The sequence below is a fragment of the Moschus berezovskii genome, chromosome 3, assembly GCF_049115385.1.
Source record: "Moschus berezovskii isolate FMDL1 chromosome 3, NW_MosBer_1.0, whole genome shotgun sequence".
Lineage (NCBI taxonomy): Eukaryota > Metazoa > Chordata > Mammalia > Artiodactyla > Moschidae > Moschus > Moschus berezovskii.
In genome coordinates this window covers 71,701,574-71,723,867 of record NC_142462.1, presented here as the reverse complement: position 1 = coordinate 71,723,867, position 22,294 = coordinate 71,701,574, and the positions used below count along the sequence as shown (strand labels likewise).

The following is a 22,294-nucleotide window of genomic DNA, read 5'->3' as shown; positions in this document are numbered from 1 at the left end:
GCATGTTCACAAGGAAGTTTAGACATAGGATCCAAATTACAAATCACTGTTATCTTCCCAGGACCAATAAGTTAGCTCTGGGGGTGAGAATTAAACTCTGAGGGGCTGAAGCACTTATAAAAATCAGACAAATGCACATGGCAGTGTTCTCTTGGTCTAATTATTCAGTATGAATTGTCTGACACACCTGACAATAAAAATGGCTTTAACCACATGCAAGAGAAAAGAAGCCAACTCATCAGAAAAGACTGCTGCTGGGAAAGATTGAGAACAGGAAAAGAAGGGGACGACAGAGGATGAGATGGTTGGATGGCATCACCGACTCAGTGCACATGAGTTTGAGCAAACTCTCGGAGATAGTGAAGGAGAGGAAATCCTGGTGTGCTGCAGTCCATGAGGGAGTCAGGCATGACTTGGCGCCTGATCAACAGCAGTAAAGGGAAAAGAAAGGCATGGGTTCACAGTTTATCACAAAAATAAACCTGGTCGTTTGGGAAGAGAGTATTTATGTGTTGCTCATCGTCCCATTTCTTACTTGAGTCATTACACACTTTTCTCAAAAGGCAACCACACATCTAGTGACTGGTAAAGAAAGAATTCCTCAGCTCCAGAAATTTAAAAGGATTATGCTCATCACACATTCCTAGACTATGTTTATATGATGATTCAGTTCTGAAACCGAGAAGAGAATCATTTACATGGAGGACTTTAGGACCATTCATTAGCAAGTTAACCGAAGCATCTGTGTGACATGAGTTTAGAATAATACATTTTGGGGGTGATAGTTGTTGTTTGTTTTTAATAACTAGAGGTCTGGAGAGGGAAAGAGGAACTTCTTTGTTCACTGTCAATCAGTAGCTGGAATTAGAGTTCAGAAGTTCCTGATTATTCAAAGCATGCTTTGTTAATGAGCATGCACTGCATCTTCAAGGAAGTGGCCGAGTAAGGGCTGAACTGTATGTTCCCTAGCACTGAACAGCAAGTAATTCCAAAGACTGGAATTGCTTTCCTGAGGCCCTCTTCTCTCTTTCGTGGTTCACAGAATCCTGTGCTAAACATATAGCCAATGGAGAAGGCAATGGCAAGCCACTCCAGTACTCTTGCCTAGAAAATCCCATGGATGGAGGCGCCTGGTAGGCTGCAGTCCATGGGGTCGCTAAGGGTCGGACACGACTGAGCGACTTCACTTTTTCACTTTCACACATTGGAGAAGGAAATGGCAACCCACTCCAGTGTTCTTGCCTGGAGAATCCCAGGGACGGGGGAGCCTGGTGGGCTTCCGTCTGTGGGGTCACACAGAGTCGGACACGACTTAAGTGACTTAGCAACAACAATCTGTTGCCTTGGTCTCCATCCTCTGGACTTCTCTTTCTCTCCTGGAATTTCACAGGTTATAGCTTCCTCTTGGGAATACTGAGCCTTTGATGAAACACATCACATTCCCGATTCTCTTGATTGCAGAAAAGCCAGGCATCCCAGGGATGGAAATTAGTTATGCTTGCAGCATTTTGGGTCTCATTCTTTGAGAGATTCTTCTGGACATGATTAGCCAATATATCCCAATACTCAAAAGAAGCGTAACTGAAACTGTTCCTTCAAGATGTTTCTTATCAGAGTATGCGTTCACAGTCATTTTTGGGAAATGGAATACTTGAAGAATCAGGCTGCAATCATTTGGGGTGATCAGGATTGTTTTGTGTCTGCTGGAGTTTTCCTCTCCAGTATCTCCATCCAGTGAGTGCCATGGCAGGTGCAGGAACTAGTTCTCTGAACACAATTCAGTTTTAGGTTTCCGTCTGCCTGCAGTGTTCTCGTCTTCCTTGAGTTTGATTAGCAAACTCCTCTTCATTTACAGCAGGCTTTCTCAGGTATCACCTCTTCTAGTGAGGTTTTCCCAACCCACCTCGATAGGTAATTGTTGCATCTTCTCTGTTAGCCCTATACTTTTATTAGTTCTTTTTACCACATTATTATATAGTCTTTGTTCAGATGGTTATCTCTTCTCTTTGTGAGTTCCTTGAGGACAGGCGCACGTCCATCCATCTCTATATTCTAACTGCTTAATCCAGTTCCAGGCAGTGATCTAATGGTACTGTGTGTGTGTGTGTATGTTTGTGTGTGGTGGGGGATGGTTGGTTGTGGATGTATATTTAATGAAAGTTGGGAAATCTATCACGAAGTATGCATTATTCTAGAGCTGGTGAGTGCCCTTGTTTTTCAAACTTGAAATCAAAACATGCAGTTTGACAAAGGATTTTTTCCAGTGTATGAGTTGACTTATTTCCATGTGCCAGGCACTGTGCCAAGTACTTTGCATATTCCATTAAACCGCACAATAAACTTGAGAGGTGTTATCATCTCCATTTTGAAGATGAGGATTCTGGGGCACAGGGGGATGAATTTGTACAAGACAATACACTTAATAAATGAACTGGCATTCTACCCTGGTCTTATTCAATTCTAATCTTATCCACTGTGTGATGTGATTTGAATAACAAATGCCTTTTTTTGAAGGATCATCTCATTGTCATATTAATCTTAAGAGGATAAGTTAGTGAGAGTATAGTAGATGGTACCAGAAGTGCCTCTTGAAGTCGTAGAATTGATGTAGAAGTTGCAGAATTTACGTCCATCGATTTACACAACCTATTTGTATGCAAGGCTCCAAAGTGAGTCCTCTCTCCAAGCTTACTGATTGGGTCTACGTCTTGGAGAGGGGTTTGGTCTATCATTTCCCTGCTCTTGGTTCACACTAACTCAGCACTTTGAGGTCATTGCCAGTCTACTCTGGGACACTTCTTTCCTCCATCCTGTCTTCTGCTAAGTTTCATAAATATTTTGTTATTATAGTCATTCCACCTGACATTCTACTTCAGGTGAAATTTCAGCTGAAATTGTTGGTTGGGGAACTGGAAAAATTTACTTTTCATAGGCTCCTCTGAACTTTTTCTCCATGCATTGTTGAATGAGTCAGTAAGTACAACTCACTTGGCTCTTTCGTCCATGGAATGCCACTTCTTTTGAAATCAAGCCACACTCCTTAATGTTACAGATATAGACTTGTCACCCTCAGAGTCTAAGTGTCCTTGGTTAAGGTCACACAGTTGATGGAACACCCCTAGAACCCAGGCCTAGCTTTAGAATTGCTCGTTTGGCTCCTTTGTAAACACAGAACACACTAAGGAATTTCATCTTCACATGGAGGATGAGCTCTAAATCTTTACTCTTTGATCAAAGATATCCTGAGTTTACTGTCAGCTCTTAGAAGGTGTCATAAAGCCATGGAGGAGACCTGAGGGAACACTGTTAAGGAGGGTTGCAAAAGACAAGAAGGGCAGGAAAAAGGAAGGAAACTGGTTGGTCCATAGTGCATTGGGCCTTCTTACCCAGTGGCTGGAGCAGGATATCCCATCAGTCTCCTGAGCATTAACTGATCAGCCCTTGGAAAATGGGGGGAATATGTCACACTGTACATAGCTTCCTCTTCTTCTAGTCTAGATACTTAGTCAGCAAATAAAATTTTGAGGAGAATGAAAGATTTATTGCAGTGAATTCCATTCCATTCATTCCATTCCATTCCGTCGCTCAGTCGTGTCCTACTCTTTGCGACCCCGTGGACTGTAGCCTACCAGGCTTCTCCGTCCATGGGATTCTCCAGGCAAGAATACTGGAGTGGGTTACCATTTCCTTCTCCAGGGGATCTTCCTGAGTCACCAGGGAAGCCCTGCAGTGAATGAGAATATGGTATCTTCAATCCCTGGATTGGGAAGATTCCCTGTAGAAGGGAAAGGCTACCCACTCTAGTATTCTGGCCTGGTGAATTCCGTGGACTGTATAGTCCATGAGGTCACAAAGATTTGGACACGACTGAGCGACTTTTACACACATCTTCAGTATATGTTTTAAAGAAGTTAACTGTGTGTTGTTAAAGGAACACCAGGACTTCCCTGTGGCTCAAACAGTAAAGAAACTGCCTGCGATGCAGGAGACCAGGGTTCGATCCCTGAGTGGGGAAGTTCCTCTGGAGAAGGGAATGGCAGTCCACTCCAGTATTCTTGCTGGGAGAATTCCATGGACAGAGAAACCCGGTGTGCTAGAGTCCGTGGGGTCGCAAAGAGTTGGACACGACTGAGTGACTAACACACACAAAGGAAGGCCAGGTAGGATGTCTGGTGGAGGTGGAAATTGTTTTTAACTTCCAGTTTGCTTTTGGGCCCCCAGGACTCCACTGTTGTGTGTAAGAAGAAGTGCTCCCACCCTGGTGGCTGCGACAGAGGTGAGGAGGCCTGTTGTGATGACTGTCTCCTACGAGTGCCCCAGGAAAACATCAAAGTGTGCAAGTTTGGCAACAAGATTTTCCGGGTATGTCATGAACCAAACTCACGGGAACTACCTTATGATACTGAGTTGTAGAAAGCTCCTAGCAAAGTGCAGATTGCAATATTTCATATTTTACATATACATGTATGTATGTATATAAATGTATTTATTTATATTATATTATATGTACATATATGTTTAGAGTCAAGGACATTTAGGGGTAGAGAAGCAACTGTTTGAAAATGTGTTTTTCTTGGCTTTACTTTTGGTTTATAACATACATTAAATCTGTAAAACATTGCCTTTTCTAAATGTGGTGGCCAGTGGTTGGGGCTGAGCTGAGGAGTCCCCTGGATGGTGCAGCTATGGGGACCCAAATGCCTGGGGATACCAGTCAGAGATGTGCGGTGCTCCTTCCCAAGATCCTGATTCTCTTAGAGCTTTTCCACTAAGCTCCTTTTTCAGAGAGAGATTTTTCATTTGAAAGATGTTTGGGTGAGGTTGTGGCCAGCAGAGCAGTTGAACAAAGATGAGAGAGTCCTGCCCCTGCTGAGTTAGTAGGGTCGTCTGCTGCCCATCTCAGGTGTTTTACATTGTTTCCTAGTGGCGTGGGTGGGAAGCTGACCAGTGACCATTTAAACATTAGGATTAAGATCGTTGACTTTGTCCAAAGTGCTGCCCATCTAGTCTGTTTTCCCCATGGGTGAAGGGAGTTTCTCTGTACCTGAACGTGTCATCTCAGGGTAACCTTGAGAATTGAGACCCTCAGAATCAAGTCAGAGATAGAGGCACCTCAGGCCCTCTGCACTTGGCTAGATTTCCTATTACAGAGCTGGAGGGAGAGTCTTGATTCTTATGACATCTGTAAAAAGACTTGATGTGTCATGCCTAAGGGCAGGGCGTCACGTGTGTGTATGTGTGTATGTATCTGTGTGTTGTGGTTCCACCAGGCTTCCAGAGCTACTCACGTGTCTTCTTTACACGTCATCCTCTGTCTCTGGAGCATCCATATGCGGTAGGCTCACCCTGATGACTCTTTTGTGCAAAGTGCTTTCCAGGCTCCTCGCAAAAAGGTTCCTTCGTATACATGGACAGGGCCTGAAGTAATTTATGGAGTCCTAGAAATGTGCACTCAGAGAATTTGCAATAGTCAGATGCCCTTTAAAACTGATTCAGCCAGAGAAATAAAAGACACTAGAGACATAGGTAGTCCTTAAAATACCTTCCAAAAATGAGAAGAAAGAGTAAGAGGCACAGGTGACATCAAAGATCTGGGCTGGTTTTTCTGTTTTTAATAAAATTTGCTTCTCAGATCCAGAAGCCCAGAAAGGAATCCTTGCTCTGTTTTCAGGCCTAAATCTATTGCCCATAATCTTTTTTCTCATAAGCAAGAATACACGTTCCTGCATGTTCCCAGAAGTACAGGATTTTTGTGGCTGGGCACTTGGCAATTGCAGATTATAAATCCAATGAGCCAAAGAGATGCCTCGAACAGCCTTTTCTGGGCTAGAAAATGTGTCCCAAGTGCTACCCAGCCTTTTAGGAGGAGAGTATCAGACAGGCAGGGACATGGGATGAATGGCTCTTAGAGTTTTCTGTCTGTGTTCCACATTTTCAGATGGTTTGCTGGTCAGGTGTCTGCCTGGCAATGGGAGTCATATGGATTAGTCTCTGTTTTTGCATGTTCGTGCCCCATGTGGGCCAGAACCATGTCACATCTGGGAATAAACTAACCATCTCCGGACATCTCAATTAAATAGTGGCATCTGGGAGAACTCAAACTTTTCAGTCCTATCAAATGGAAAAATGAGACCCTTGTTGTTGCATCATGTAGGAAAAGCCTTGTTTGTCTCCCAGGGTGAAGCTAAGTAAACAATGCAAAAGGAGCAAGATGCAAATATGACTTGGTTTGATGTACAAGCAACTTTTAAAAATATCCTGGAGGGAAATGTGTGCGCGTCTGCACGCGCGCACACACACACACACACACACACCCTAAGATCTAGCATTTCTATCAGATCAGTTAGATATAGATAAACACCTCAGAGTAATTCAATCTACTGATAGAAACCATCAATCAGTGAAGAAATGCTTTTATTGACAGACAGATCCTAGTCTGGTGAGTTAGCTCCCGTCAACCTCCAGCTTATGGAAGAATTCTGTGGTCTCTCTTGCAGGATGGAGAGATGTGGTCATCTGTCAACTGCACCATCTGTGCTTGTGTGAAAGGCAAGACTGAGTGTCGCAAGAAGCAGTGTGTTCCCATCAGCAGCTGCCCTCAGGTTCGTCTGCAGGTTGACTTTCTCTTTACCTAAGCATCTTGCGAACCATCCTGTGTGTGGCATGGTCACCTCCCATCCTTCTGAACACAGAATTCAGAGCCTCCAAAACTTCCAAGTTCCCAAGGAGACATGTGTCCTTTGCAAAGCTTGCTCCTTGTTCTTTATGGTTTGCATCCAGATTCTAGCCTAGCAGGATAATAGCTCTTACCTCGCTCTGTTTTTTACTGATCTCTCCCAGTTTTTTGTTTTAATGTCTCGAACTTCCTTTTGATCAGCTCCCTCGTGTCTTTTGCTGGGTTTTCTTTTGAATATCATAAAAGATCCTTTCGTTTTACCTCTCTCTCTTTCTTTTCAAATCAGTTTTCTTCCTGTAGCCATTCAAAGGAATATGTGGTTGTTTATTAATAAATTCCCCAAGGAGTTTCACCTGCCCAGTGGCACCCTCCAACCCCTTTTCTGAAGTTTTCCCTCTCCAACCCGGACTCTGTTGTAGGCCTGAATGGAAATGACGTCTTTATGGAAATATCTCTTTTCAGAAACCCATAGTTCCAGTGCCCTGAATAAAGCATCCATTATCTTCCAAAGCATGAGCTTCATTGAATTCACCTCAGCAACTTGAAACCTTTCAAGGTTTAATGCATTTTGGGAAAATGTCAAGCCTATTCAATACCTTCCAGTGAATGAAAAAATGCATCCATATATTCAGGACATGTCTTCCCTTCTCTGTCAGAGACAGCTTTTAATTTTATTCACATCTGTTATTATTATAAACAAAAAGTTGCTGTTTTTATGTGAGTGCCAAATGAGGCACAAAAAAACAACAGCTGTTGCTATTGCACAACTGAATAAAGGGGGGCGAAAAAAAGAAAGAAAAAAAGAAACCCTAATTAGTCTTGGTTTAAAAAGCCTCAGACATAAAACTAGAAACCTCCCATAAAAGAAAAAAAAAAAGGAGATACAATAAGGAGAGTTGAGCATGGTCTACTTATAAATATTCATTGAGAAAAATGGTATCACATCATTTTTGCCAATCCTCGGGGAGCCCGCACTGCTAATGAACTCCTGTGGCACACATTAGTATTAATGGGCTTCCTTATTCTACAAGACAAAAACAAAAGGCTGAGCCAGCCTGGCAGCTCGAGTAACCAGCCTCCGCAGGCCCTGGTGGAGTTCCCGGCTTCACTTGAATCCTGCCACTTGCCACAGGTGTGGTGGTCTGCATAGACCTCTTGCCGTGGGGAGGTCAGCGCTCTTTCTGTTACCGGCATCTTGGTTCATGTCTCTCCTTTGTGGACCATATTTGGGTCAGGAACATCTGTCCCTCCAGGTGCAGGCCTGGAGTTTCCCCCACCCCCCAGCCCCACCCCACCCTGTCTTCTTGTCAGAGCCCATCAGGCAGTACCTGGCTCCTGCCTCAGGGCCCACCTTTTTGTTTCTAGGCAGTTTTCCAGTCATTCCTTTGGTTCACACTTTGCCTCCTCAGGAGCCAGTGTAAGCACTTTGGAAGGCAATTTAGTTTTACCATAGAAATCCTGTTAAACACTTCCCCTCCCCTGCATTGCTTGGGGAAATAAAAAAAAAGATTTATTTATTTATTTATTTTTTAAGAAGCAGACGTATTCCTGCTCTATCCTTCCTGGCTACCATACATCTTTTTCCAGAAGTTTACATGCCTTGTTGAAGAAGGATTGTGTGGTTGCATTCCCTTCTTGACAGTCCCCCAGGGGCAAAGGAGTGCATTTGGTGAGAAGGACCGAGGGTTACTCTGGGGACAGGTTCATTATGACAGTCATTCCATCACTGTTAATATGTCCTGAGACTTCCTCTGTAGTCACAGGACCAACCTCATCTGATGCTGAGACCCCCCGCCCCCGCTTCCCCCGAGGTGGGTGCTGTTACTAGGCCTTTCTTACTGATGCTTTCATGGGGTGTCCAGAGTTCCTCAGCGAGTTCCATGTAACTCAGGAGCATGGATGTCATAGCTTTCTCTTAATTTATTTCCCGCCTAATTTAGTGATGTTTCCAGCCCTTCTCTCACTTTCTGAAGAAAGGAACTGGCTGTTTCTGTTGAGGTACAGATGCAGGGAATCACAGAGTCACCCTTTGCTGGGGCCTTGGTTTAAACAGCTCTGTTCGGCTCAGACAGAGCACTGTATGCCATCATTCCATCAGCCAAAGCCAGTCTCCTCTGGATTTGTCCTCAACTGCTTTCAGGTATGAGAAGCTAAAGGAGTCCTCTGTGCCAAAGAGACAACAGAGCTCTTGGCCATGAAATTGTCGTGCTGCCCCAAACCATGGAGGGCGGCATGGCACAGAGTTTTGAGTCTCATTCAAACCTGTCATAGCCTTTAATCTACCTTTTTAAAGCATCAGACATGGTTTAATTCTTTAATTATCAACTGCCATCTATTTTGCTGTTGTTGTTAGTGTGATTTGTTTTTTAAGTACCTAAATCTATTCTTGATGCAATCGACAGGCAGTGAAACAGGGCTTGACACAAGTCTTGGGCCAGCACTCTGTGGCCTGTTTCCTTAGTTTCCTGTAAAGGAGGAAAGGGGCATTTGTATACAGAGGGTTGTTTTGAAGCATACATGAGATAAGGAAAGAAGAAGGCACAGCATTTTTTTCCTACTGTATAGCAGATACCCAATAAATGTTAACGTCCCTTAAAGATTAAAATGAGATCTCTCTCATCTTAAAAATCTTGAGTGAAAAGTTGGCCTATAAGGTCACACAAAATTAGGTTTGATTTTGAGTTCTACTACCCTTGTGTTGGTGATGGACAGGGAGGCCTGGTGTGCTGTGATTCATGGGGTCGCAAAGAGTCGGACACGACTGAGTGACTGAACTGAACCGAACTGAACCCTTGTGTTACATGACATCAATGTCTTCATCTGTATGAAGGAAAATGCTCAGATCACTAAGTTTTTGTGCATCTTAATAACAAAAATTATAATATGTTCTAAATGTTAACTTATATTAAATCCTTACAGTTAGCTTGATGTTAGGTAACCTAAGGAAAATATCTAGTAGGATGTCTGTTTCATAGCATGTACTTCCTGAATGTTCATTTTCTTCCACATTTATTTTCCCCTGCAATTCCACTGAGTCAGAGATAAAGCAGTGTCATTCTCTGATAAGAGTCCTGAGATTATGCATCTTCCTTTAAATGTCAATCATTAGAAAAAAATTAGAAGAAATGCGGTAGAGGAGATTACACTGTTTTTCCAGAAAGGTAATGGAAAATTACTCAGCATTTCAAAACCCGTAGCCCCATTTGGCTTTGACTACATAATAGTCAGGGATAGCATACCACTCTCTGAAAGAAGGAATCAGGTTGAATTTCATTTGTGGCACAGATATTGTTCATATACATAGGCCCAAGCTTGGGTTACTGTTTATTTTTGGCTCCCTCCAATAAGCAGAGACAGGATGAAAGCTTTGCATAGATTGATAGATTGACAGCCAATTCCCATTTCCACATGTGTGCACTTGGTCTCTGGAGGGCTAGATCTGGGTATCAGTGAAAAGGTGGAATCCAGACTGTCTCCATCTTCCCTCCATGTGAGAAAAATCACACCAATGAAACCTTTAGGGATTATATTTCTCTGAGGATAAGAAACAGGAAAGCTTTTTGAATGACTTTGCCTGGCTGTAGAACCTGATACTTAAAACTTCATTTTCACCACCATCATCACCATCTGGGCATTGAGTTCAAATACAGCTTGGATGGATTTCATTGATGTATCTGGTATGAGATTTAAAAAAGAGTTTTGTCCTCAGCAGACCCTGTTTATTAACACTGAACTCTTTTTTTTTTTTTTTCTTGATTAGGGTAAAATTCTCAACAGGAAAGGATGCTGTCCTATTTGCACTGAAAGTAAGTTTATTGAAAATATGCTATTAATATTTATTTTGCATTTTATAGTACAACAAGAAAAACAGTGGTGTAAGTTTTCAGCCTCTTTTATTTCTGTAGGAATAGGATGGGATCATCTTACCTTGCTACAGACAATTAAAGTCAATGGTAATCCTTGCACAGAACACAATTAAGACAAATGTGGATGTTTCTGCTGGGATTTGTTGCTATGAGAAATTTAGAAGACAAATGGTCTGATGAGGTTTTAGGAAGGGCCAGATAGCTTGATGTGCCTTTTAACTGCTAATAGCATTTGCAGCCATAGCGACTAAAAGATAATGATATCCTGTAAAACCAAACATTATATATAATCTAGGAGAGATTCTCCTTCCTTCATTATGAAGCCAAACAGTTGCCCATCTTTCTCCCTCACCCTCACCACCGCTTCATCGCTGTTTCACTTGGGCACATGCCGTGTTGCTCTTGGTAAAGAGAAAACAAGAGGTCGTTTGGTTGGCAATGGTGTAGCCATCCTGTTATTTTTAACTGAGTTCTGGAAGGTTCTCTCTAACATGGCCGTTTTGAAAGCCATCTGGGACTGTACTACCCACCACTTAGACAGTGTAGCAACAGATTTCATGTTATCCCCACATGTACATGTGCCCAGATCTGTCAGCAAACCACTGTTTCGGTCCCCTCACATTCATATGGTTTCTAGATAGCTTTATGAAATGTTTCACTGAAGGAGGAGTATTTATAATGTCACTGTCAAATTAGTATGATAATCAGGATTAACCCAGCCATGGAATCTATTGGAATGTATTTTATGAGCCATTCAGGCTTAGAGAAGTGGGCTTTGATGATAGTTGAAAGCAGGTTTCACATGGAAACAGGTTTGTTTATTTCACTTGTCTGAAGTCAGAGTTTATAATACTAAGAGTTATCCTGGCTCCTCTTTTTAGACAATAGATAGGTTCATTATATATTACCATATATACATACATTGCTATTCACACATACATATATATATATATATCTCACTATTTTTTGAGACTGAAAGATATTAAACAATTATGCACTGTATACTGGATAAAAGTGCTGGCTGAATTAAGGAAAATTAAGTTATAAACTTAATAAAAGAATTTTTCTTTAAAGATAAGGATGTACATAAATTAAGTCAAAGGAAGCCAACTAAGTATATTACTAGAGCCTGGGAATTATGCAGGAAGAAGAATTAGCTACGATTAACACACCAGTTGATTTTAAAACATGTGTAAAAACTATTACATTTAATCATCTTCCCAGAGACTCTCTGAGGAAATTTTGTTTATGGATGGCTTGGAGGCCACTTCCAGCTTAATTCTTTTTTGGATGTGCAGAGTCAAGCCTAAATTGATGAAGTTTTCCTCTGTATCCATGTCAATGAAGATGTTTACATTTCCCTAGAAAGTATCTCTTAGTTAAAGTAGAGACCGACCGCCAATGAACAGACAGGTTACATCTGCCCGTCTCATGCTGTCAGGCAGGAATACTGCTTATCAGCTTAATAAGAAAATGTATGGCCAGTCTTGTACAGAAATAGCCTAAATTTTGAATTACCAGACTTTATGTTACAAGGATGATTGTTGAGATCGTTGAGAGGAAAGCTACATTTCATTATTAGTTTATCCACTGTGAGCTAGTCTTTCCAAATATATTGGAAAAATTTTTCCATCTTACAGAAAAAATCCAAAGGAACTTTTTGACCCATCTAATAGCATACTGGTGACTTATTAGAAAACAAAAAGGAAAGAAAAGAAGAATAGAAGGATGAGTATGACAAAACCAAACCAGATTTTTAACTGGTCATATTAAATATTGATTGGACATGTATTGTACATTGTCTTGTAAGTATAAATGTTGTACATGTGAATAAGCCTGTGACTTCTGTCACTGAGAGAGGCAAATTGGCAAGGGAGAAGTCACCCAGCTGGAGGGATGCCAAGGAGATGACTGACTGTGCGCCTGCGTCCAGCAGGTCAATGTGGGACGAGTCCAGGCGTGTGGTTCTCAGTCCAAATCGAGGTGATATCATCAGATGGCGATGTCTCAATTTCCTTTGGTGTTCTTTCCATCTGTTTACTCTTTCTTGCTCTCCAGCAGTTCTTCCATCAATGCTGTAAAACACATTCTACTTGGAGAGGTTTATTTGTTCAGATTGAGTTATGAGATGGGATGACTTCCAATTTTTTTAAAGCAATGCCTAGATTTTCATAGCACATTCAGGTAGACTTATTCCGATGTCCTTTAGCTGCAGTCTAAAGACCTCCTATTTTGAAATTCCTTTGTCATTATATCCAAGATCCAGAATAAACCTTAGAGTTGGTTTTTTTCCTCCTATATCAATTATAAAAACTCTTCTGGTATATGAGTTTCTAAAATAGGCAAATGAAGTTTGAAGTACAAACTAAGACTAGTATTTTCTAGAACCAGAAAAAGGACTGATTTCTGTCTCATTCAAATAAGATCACACATGCACATATATGTACCCCGTTAGTTACTACAGAGTTTCCAACTTCAGTGTTACTGATTGTTTGGCCAGATAATTCTTTGTGGTAGGGGCTGTCCAGTGCACTGTGTGATGTTTAGCAGTGTCTCTGGCCTCTACCAACTAAATGTCAGTAGCGACCCAACAATATCTTCAGAAATTTCCAAATGTCCCCTGGGGGGCAACATCACTCCTAGTTGAGAACCACTTTTACTCTAAACAGAAGTAGCAGCATAGGTGAATCCAGAAACAAACACCTATGGTACTAATAACAATAAGTTGACTCTTTTAATTAATTTTAATTAGAGGATAATTGCAATATGATGTTTTTTGTCATACATCAACATGAATCGGCCACAGGTATACACATGTTCCTTAACACAGTGATGAGATGGAGTAGGAGCATAAAGTGAGGCTGACCTTTGCTGGTGTAAAAAATGACATTGCAGAAGCCTTTGGATTTAATTGAATATGTTTCAGTATTTTCATTGCCTAGCTCTAGAAAAAAGTTATAAAGGTATCATTATGTCTCAGTTGATTCAAGTCACCATCTTTGTTTTAGTTGTTAGGAAGCTAGAAATAAATTTGTATCTCATCTCCAATAGCATGTGGCTTTTGAGTAATACACTTTCTCCTGACTTCATCTTATATGTCTTTTACCTTTGGATGTTTTGGATTATTTAGTATGGATGCATGTAAGCTATTTCCAATCCTCTTTTGGAAGGAGGCAAGATAAATATAAGTGTTAGTCAGTTGAGTCGTGTCCGATTCTGTGACCCCATGGGCTGTAGCCCACCAGTCTCCTCTGTCCGTGGAATTCTCCAGGCAAGAATATTGGAGTCAACCATTCCCTTCTCCAGAGGATCTTCCCAACCCAAGGATTGAACCTGGGTCTCCTTCATTGCAGGCAGATTCTTTACCATCTGAGTCACTGGGGAAGCCCATATTATGTATGTAGAATGGCAATCCAGTCCAATATTCTTGCTTGGAGAATCCCATGGGTGGAGGAGCCTGGTGGGCTGCAGTCCATGGGGTCGCAAGGAATTGGACACTACTGAGCGATTCACACACACAGACACACACACAGACAGACATGCACAAATAAAATGGACTGATTACATAGCATCCAATCTAAAACTTACTTTGGTTATCTGCAGTGGTTAAATGAGTATTGCATTATTTCCAACAGTGACATTGCATCATCTGTTTCTAAAATCCTATAGAATTCCTGCCTTATTGACTGGCTTAATCTGCCTTGGTAGTGTTTGAGGCTCTCTCAGACCTCTGAAAGGAACAGTGAAGAGAAAACTCAAACATGTAAAACATTTTTATAGGCTTCTCCTTCAAGTCAGTGCTAACAGTAATTTATAGTTACCCAGGTACAATGACTGAGGTACAAAATTGTTATACTTCTTATAGTACAGTAGTGCTTAAAGTCTGAAAGACCAATGATGATTCCATAAAAAGACAGTCCTCTTAAAATCAGACCTGAAGAACGTGTGAAAAGAATCACTATCTTTTACTAACATGGGACATTCTCTTTTTCCAACTGAAAAGAATTAAACTTGGTTTGGAGGATTTATTTAAAATAAAATATTTGAAGTGAGCTAAACAGATTTAAGGGACTAGATCTGATAGATAGAGTGCCTGATGAACTCTGGACGGAGGTTCGTGACATTGTACAGGAGACAGGGACCAAGACCATCCCCATGGAAAAGAAATGCAAAAAAACAAAATGGCTGTCTGAGGAGGCCTTACAAATAGCTGTGAAAAGAAGAGAGGCGAAAAACAAAGGAGAAAAAGAAAGATATAAGCATCTGAATGCAGAGTTCCAAAGAATAGCAAGGAGAGATAAGAAAGCCTTCCTCAGTGATCAATGCAAAGAAATAGAGGAAAACAACAGAATAGGAAAAACAAGAGATCTCTTCAAGAAAATTAGAGATTCCAAGGGAACATTTCATGCAAAGATGGGCTCAATAAAGGACAGAAATGGTATGGACCTAACAGAAGCAGAAGATATTAAGAAGAGGTGGCAAGAATACACAGAAGAACTGTACAAAAAAGATCTTCATGACCAAGATAGTCACGATAACGTGATCACTGACCTAGAGCCAGACATCTTGGAATGTGAAGTCAAATGGGCCTTAGAGAGCATCACGACGAACAAAGCTAGTGGAGGTGATGGAATTCCAGTTGAGCTATTTCAAATCTTGAAAGATGATGCTGTGAAAGTGCTGCACTCAATATGCCAGCAAATTTGGAAAACTCAGCAGTGGCCACAGGACTGGAAAAGGTCAGTCTTCATTCCAATCCCAAAGAAAGGCAATGCCAAAGAATGCTCAAACGACCGCACAATTGCACTCATCTCACACACTAGTAAAGTCATGCTCAAAATTCTCCAAGCCAGGCTTTAGCAATATGTGAACCATGAACTCCCAGATGTTCAAGCAGGTTTTAGAAAAGGCAGAGGCACCAGAGATCAAATTGCCAACATCCGCTGGATCATGGAGAAAGCAAGAGAGTTCCAGAAAAACATCTATTTCTGCTTCATTGACTATGCCAAAGCCTTTGACTGTGTGGATCACAGTAAACTGTGGAAAATTCTGAAAGAGATAGGAATACCAGACCACCTGACCTGCCTCTTGAAAAACCTGTATGCAGGTCAGGAAGCAACAGTCAGAACTGTACATGGAACAACAGACTGGTTCCAAATAGGAAAAGGAGTGCGTCAAGACTGTATATTGTCACCTTGCTTATTTAACTTATATGCAGAATACATCATGAGGAACGCTGGGCTGGAAGAAGCACAGGCTGGAATCAAGATTGCTGGGAGAAATATCAATAATCTCAGATATGCAGATGACACTACCCTTATGGCAGAAAGTGAAGAGGAACTCAAAAGCCTCTTGATGAAAGTGAAAGAGGAGAGTGAAAAGGTTGGCTTGAAGCTCAACATTCAGAAAACAAAGATCATGGCATCTGGTCCCATCACTTCATGGGAAATAGATGGAAAAACAGTGGAAACAGTGTCAGACTTTATTTTTTTGGGCTCCAAAATCACTGCAGATGCTGATTGCAGCCATGAAATTAAAAGACGCTTACTCCTTGGAAGGAAAGTTTTGATCAACTTTGATAATATATTAAAAAGCAGAGACATTACTTTGCCAACCAAGGTCCATCTAGTCAAGGCAATGGTTTTTCCCGTGGTCATGTATGGATGTGAGAGTTGGACTGTGAAGAAAGCTGATTGCCGAAGAATTGATGCTTTTGAACTGTGGTGTTGGAGAAGACTCTTGAGGGTCCCTTGTACCGCAAGGAGATCCAACCAGTCCATTCTAAGGGAGATCGATCCTGGGTGTTCATTGGAAGGACTGATGCTGAAGCTGAAACTCCAATACTTTGGCCACCTCATGCGACGAGTTGACTCACTGGAAAAGACTCTGATGCTGGGAAGGATTGGGGGCGGGAGGAGAAGGGGACGACAGAGAATGAGATGGCTGGATGGCATCACCGACTCTGTGGACATGAGTTTGAGTGAACTCCGGGAGTTGGTGATGGACAGGGCGGCCTGGTGTGCTGTGATTCATGGGGTCGTGGAAAGTCGGACACGACTGAGCGACTGAACTGAACTGAACTGAAACAAATTTTATAAAGCTTTGGTGCAAATGCTTTTTCTTGCCAAAGTATGAGCTATAGCTTAAAGCAAGTCCTGCTTTCCCTGAGCTGAGTGTCATAGGATTGTGAATTGGGTGCCAACAAGGCCACTGTCTGTTGTGTGTGTAGCTCTTGGGTTTGTATAAAATGTTATCTTACTGTGTGTTGTCAAACCCTAAGCAGAATCTTGACCTAACCACTCAACAGAGACCTGAATCAGATAAATTCTTTGCTGGCAGAATGTCTGTTTTCATACATGGAAATAGTGTTCAGTGGCAAAATTTCCACTGATAAGAGATGGAGGGGTGTGTGTGTGTGCAGAAAGAGACAGAGAGAGAGACAGACAGACTTTGAGAAAAAATTTAATCTCCTAACCATCTATTAGATCAGAGGCAACCAAAGGTAATCCAGACATAGATGCCCAGTCTCTAACTATCTCAGATTCGTTAAGCTGTGCCTGTAGCTACATCAGTCTTAACCATCAGAATCCCAACCCCAAAGGAAAGTTCACGATTACATAACACAGAGGAGGGTAGGGTATACTGAGCACAGATGTGCATTTAATTGAAATAACCTCAACTACATGTCCCACAAGTAATAGGAAATATTAGGTTTCAGCAACTTAGGGTGCGAGGAGGCTCACAGTTGCCAGGTGACTTTTTAAAACCCCCAAGAGTTAGGTTTCCAGCTGTGTGCAGCACTGGAGTGTCTGCTGTCCAAGAGGGCCACTGTGTGCTGCTTGCAGCCACCGTGGACATGGTGGAATTGCCCTGGCTGGTCTTGGCACATCTTTCTTAAGTTCTCGAGCATGGCTACAGCGATCTCCAATTAAAGAGTAGTTGTAGAAGGGGGGACTGCAACAACTTAATGAAATAGTGACCTACAGAGGTTCTGCAAATTTGTAATGCTGAGTTTGAGCAAGGTTTCTGGCCTCCAAGACTGTAAGCAAGTCCAGGTCCCTGGACTCCAGGAGTCTGTCCTTAACTCAGGAAAGTGAGGAAATTTGAAACCGGAGCTCAAGATGCTTGTAGAATAAGAATTTGTGGTGTTGACTTTAGCCCTGCCAAGGAGGTGTTAAGCTAAGTAGCCACTGAAGTTTCTGTTCCACAGTCTGGAGGTGGATTTGTCACTGCTCCTGAGGCTCAACCAGCACACGGGGTGGCAAATAAAACCCAACTCTACCACAAGTGGTGGCTGGGAAACTCCACACAGGCAGGAGCGGCATTAGAAGGGAGTGAGGGAATCAGTTTATGTTCTGTTTTATATACTGCTCTAAGGAATATTGTTTCTTTAAATGTTCTGACTGTGGATAGATGTAAAGTTGGAGGGCCCTGAGGTTATTAGGGGTCCTCTTTTATCCACGACCTATTGTCAATTCCAACAGGGTGTTAGGACTTCTGAAGCTGTGACTGTTAACAGTCATCACCACCACCATCATCATTGTCTAACAACAACCGCAGTAACTGTAATAGCAACAGCAGCCAATATTTATTTAGCATCTGCTCTGTATTGAAACAGGTCCTAGGCTGTCTTTGTTTATCTTATTTGATCCTCACAGTCATTTTGACCATTTCATGGCCAAGTAAATGACATTAGCTCCATTTAACAGACGAGGAAACTGAGGCTTTGAGGTTAAAAATGATGCCCAACATAGGTCGTGGAGCCCAAATCAAGGAAGTCTGGCCCCAGGGCTTGGACTGGAAACTCTATCTTTGACTTCTCAGTCATTTTGTTTGATTTCATAACCAGTTGCAGTTAGCAAGGGAAGAGAAGGTCTGGAGGGCTTTTTGACTGGTGGGGATTAGAGATTGGAGAAGGATTTTAGGAAGTTTCTGATTAGACAGCGTTTCCCTCTACACCACCCAGGAGGAAGTGTAGATTCAGATGCCCATGCTTTCATCTACCTGGTGATACCTTCACCTTTCTGCTCAGGTGCAGAGCAGTTGGTGTGCTCTGTACTCAATGAAAAATCAACCTGGCATGGTTTTCCACATTATTCATTTTTTTAGGTTGTTTTTTTTCCTCCTGGAAACTCAAGGTTGAGATGCATCCAGTAGTAAGTGAAGATCTCCCAAATCTTCTTACTTAACAATAATAAAAGACTTGTAATTTGAAATTTGGAATAACTATGTAAAAATTCCATCAGGAGTAAGAAAGAACAAAATCTCTCTGCCAGTCAAGCTCATCACCATTTTAGCATCATGGAACTGTATAAATGAATGAACCGTAATGTAAGGTCAACCTTCCCACTTCTTAGGTAAGGAAGTTTAGGCTAATGGTAGTATTAACTGAAAGAACGAGGATGAAAACCTGAACATTTTTTATTCCCTACTCCAATATTCATTCTATAGTATTGTATGGTCTCCCCGGAATTTTGCTTGGGAAAATATTTTTAATATAGATGTACCATTATTAAATCATTAATTAAAAGTGACTTTCTTGCCTAATTTTGGAAGAGTATATTTTGTACATAAAGATATGTATAAATTCATTACTAGATATATGGTACATTTCACCAAAGCTGCCATCTTGAATCTCAAGAAAGATGCAAATACCAATTTCTAAAGAAACTTACGAACAAAATCTCTTAGCAGTAGTGAACCTAAAACACAGCTAAGTGACAAACCAATACAAATCCCAAACTCTGAGAAATATACTTTGTGGTAAAAGCTGTATGGTAAATTACACATTACTGTGTGCAAACCTGAGGCAGACTTATACCTCTCTGGAGGTCACATTTCCTCTGAGTAAAATAAGAACAACACAAAACCGCTACTCTGCTGCCACTACAATTGCTCCGATTACCAGCAGCAATTTATTGAATGTAAATCTGTGTCAAGTATTGTGATAAATGCTCTCCGTGCATTCTGTTCCTTAATCCTCACAACAATCCGTGCAATGGAACCTACTGTTATTCTCATTTTACAAATGAGATCTGAGGGTCTGAGAAATTACTAATAAATAAGGTGTGTCCCTGCTTCAGTCATGTCTGACTCTTTGCAACCATGTGGACTTTAGCCTGCCAGGCTCCCCTGTCCATGGGATTCTCCAGGCAAGAATACTGGAGTGAGTTGCCATGCTCTCCTTCAAGGTGTGTTAGCCAACAGCCTGATCCATGAGATGCCAATAGCCTGGTCCATGAGACTCCAGAGCCCAAACTTTTAAGCACTATTGTATATTCTTTGTTGACTACATTTTGGAGGTTCACTGCCAAATATATATGAAGTTTGCCAATGTCTTTCCTCTGTACATGATTAGGGGCTTCTATTTGAAAACATTTGTGTCTATTCACCTTTTAAACCCTTGTCTGTGTCTTTGAGATCGCTGAATCTCTTCAGTTTCTTGGATTACAATACTTGAATTCTAACCTTCCCTGGCAGTTGGGAAATATGATTTATTAACTACACTCTGTGGTTCCCTTTGATGTGAAGTTTATATTTATGAATAGTATCATCTTTTTCCTTATCCAGGTCCCCTTCTTGGATAATGCACTCCTGCCCCAACCACTGCTCCTCTCCTCTGCTCTGCCCTTTTGCTTTTCTCCTTAGTACACATGTCTGTTCTGCTTTCACTTTGTACCTACTCATCTTGTGAGCTCATGGCCCTGCCTCCACAGTACCCCTTCCGTAGTTACTCTCTCCGTCTGGTTTCACGTTTGTCTAGATTTCCAGGTCCTTAACGCAGGACTTCTTGGCAAGATAAGAATATGGCAGACCTCAGTTTCTCACTTTTTTGAAGGCTACATTCTTCTTTCACAAAGGACTGTGCTTGAATTTGATTAACAGTTGCTACCTTTGATTCTCTAAATTATCCGGGTTGGGAGTTGGATGGAGCGATGGATGGCTGTTTCCAACCCCTATCTGTTGACTGAATTCTGGCACCCCTTTATCCCAGCTGCACAGGTTTTGAGTCTCAATGTTATTTCTCATACTTTTGGCATTTTTCTCCCATGTTGATCATCAGTCATCAGGTCTGGTTGATTGTCTCTTTGCATTGCTTTTCTAATAAATAATTTCCTTCCCATTCCCATGGCAGCCAGCCCCTCATCCTATTCCCTGTGGTTAACCTCTGCCTTTTCTTCTGCAGCCCTTTCTGCAAGCCACTGTCAGAACCCAAACTTGGCTTTCATGAAAACTACACCAGTTTCCTTCACTGTTCTCTTGCAGAATTTCTCAAAGTTTGTTTTATAAAATGCTAGTGTTGAGGGATCCTCATGAGTAATATTTTCAAAACAAGTTTCTATGATTAAATACATTAGGAAAATGCTGGGTCAAGTAAACTTAAATGTGTTTCCTCACAGCAGAATTCTCAGAGCCCTTTATATGCCAGTGTGAAGGGTAAACTTTCAGGAGGATGATGGAGTATAGAGTCCCTCCTGAACTAATTTGGGCTGCAGAGGTTTTTTTTCCTTTTTAAATTTCTACTTGTTTTGGCAGAGTAACAGGCAGGATTGATGTTTCATAGGAAACATGTTAAGAAATGCTGGTTCTTTGGAATAAATTTAAACTTCTCAGGCTGACAATAAATCTCAGGCCAGTTTATTTAGATGGCTGGGGTGTTTTACATCTCCTGAAGCAACTACCCATTCTGGGCAGATCGGTCTCCTGTTCTTGTGCAAGCTGCCTTCTTTCCCATGTGTAAGACTATCATGGTAACAATATTCTTTTGGTCTAGATGCTTACTCCATTCAAGCTCTAAATCTACATTTTGTTTGTCTTTTATAGATGGACTTAACATTGTCTTTTCAACACGTTTACCTTTTTTAAGTATGTTACAATCTTATCCAGATCTATTTCTGCCAGCAGTAGATTTGCAAGATTTGCATAGTGTTTATAATGATACAACCAGTAATGACTACTCTGTAAGCATCTATTATGTTCTCAGCATTTTCACAATGCTGTCTTTATAACCACATCTTAATAATGCTGTCTTAATAACGTGTAAACATGTTAAATGACAGAACCATATAATATAGCTTAGTCTTGGAATAGGGTGTCTATGAATATTTACATTTGAATGGATACAACCATTTTTACTTGGAAGGAAGAGTGTCTATACCCATTTTCATATTTCCCAAAAGCTCTGTAATCCCAAATTGTTAACAACAGTGACCAGTGACTGCATGGGTTGCTGTGGTATAGGATATAAATGGAACTATCGAGTCATGGTCAGGGGGGCACTGGCTTCAAAGTCACAGAGACTGGATTGGACTCTTTCTTTACTACTACTGGCTTAGAGACCATGAGCAACATGGCAGTTTCTTCAGATTCACTGCTAAGAAATTAGGGTAATAATATGCCATGTGTAGACAAGTAGTGAGGATTAAAGGAGACAGTGCAAGCATCCGGCGTGTTGCTGGTATAAGCTAGTCACTTCAGACTAGTTGCCTTGATTTTTGCTAAATTCATTTCTTTGCTCTTGCCTCTGTAAACAAACTGAGTGTTTTAAAAACAGTACACATTTATTATCTTAGCAAGTCCTGGAGGTTAGAAGTCTGAAATGGATCTGAGTGGGTCCAAATCAAGGTGTTGGCAGAACTGCATTCCTTCTCAAGGCTCAAGAGGATCAGTTTTCATGCTAGTCGAGATTCTAGAGGTTGCCCATTTTCCTTGATTTGAAGCCTACTTTCATCTTCAAAGTCAGCAGTGGGGA

General features: G+C 41.4%; 1 protein-coding gene across 1 annotated transcript in view; it reads left to right on the top strand.

Moving 5' to 3' along the window:
- Nucleotides 1-22,294, top strand: part of BMPER (BMP binding endothelial regulator) — a 261,662-nt gene that overhangs the window by 155,610 nt on the left and 83,758 nt on the right. The window contains exons 9-11 of the mRNA XM_055420892.2: nt 4,222-4,362; nt 6,498-6,602; nt 10,437-10,482. Coding sequence (XP_055276867.1) covers nt 4,222-4,362; nt 6,498-6,602; nt 10,437-10,482 — 292 coding nt within the window. The remainder of the gene's footprint in view (nt 1-4,221; nt 4,363-6,497; nt 6,603-10,436; nt 10,483-22,294) is intronic.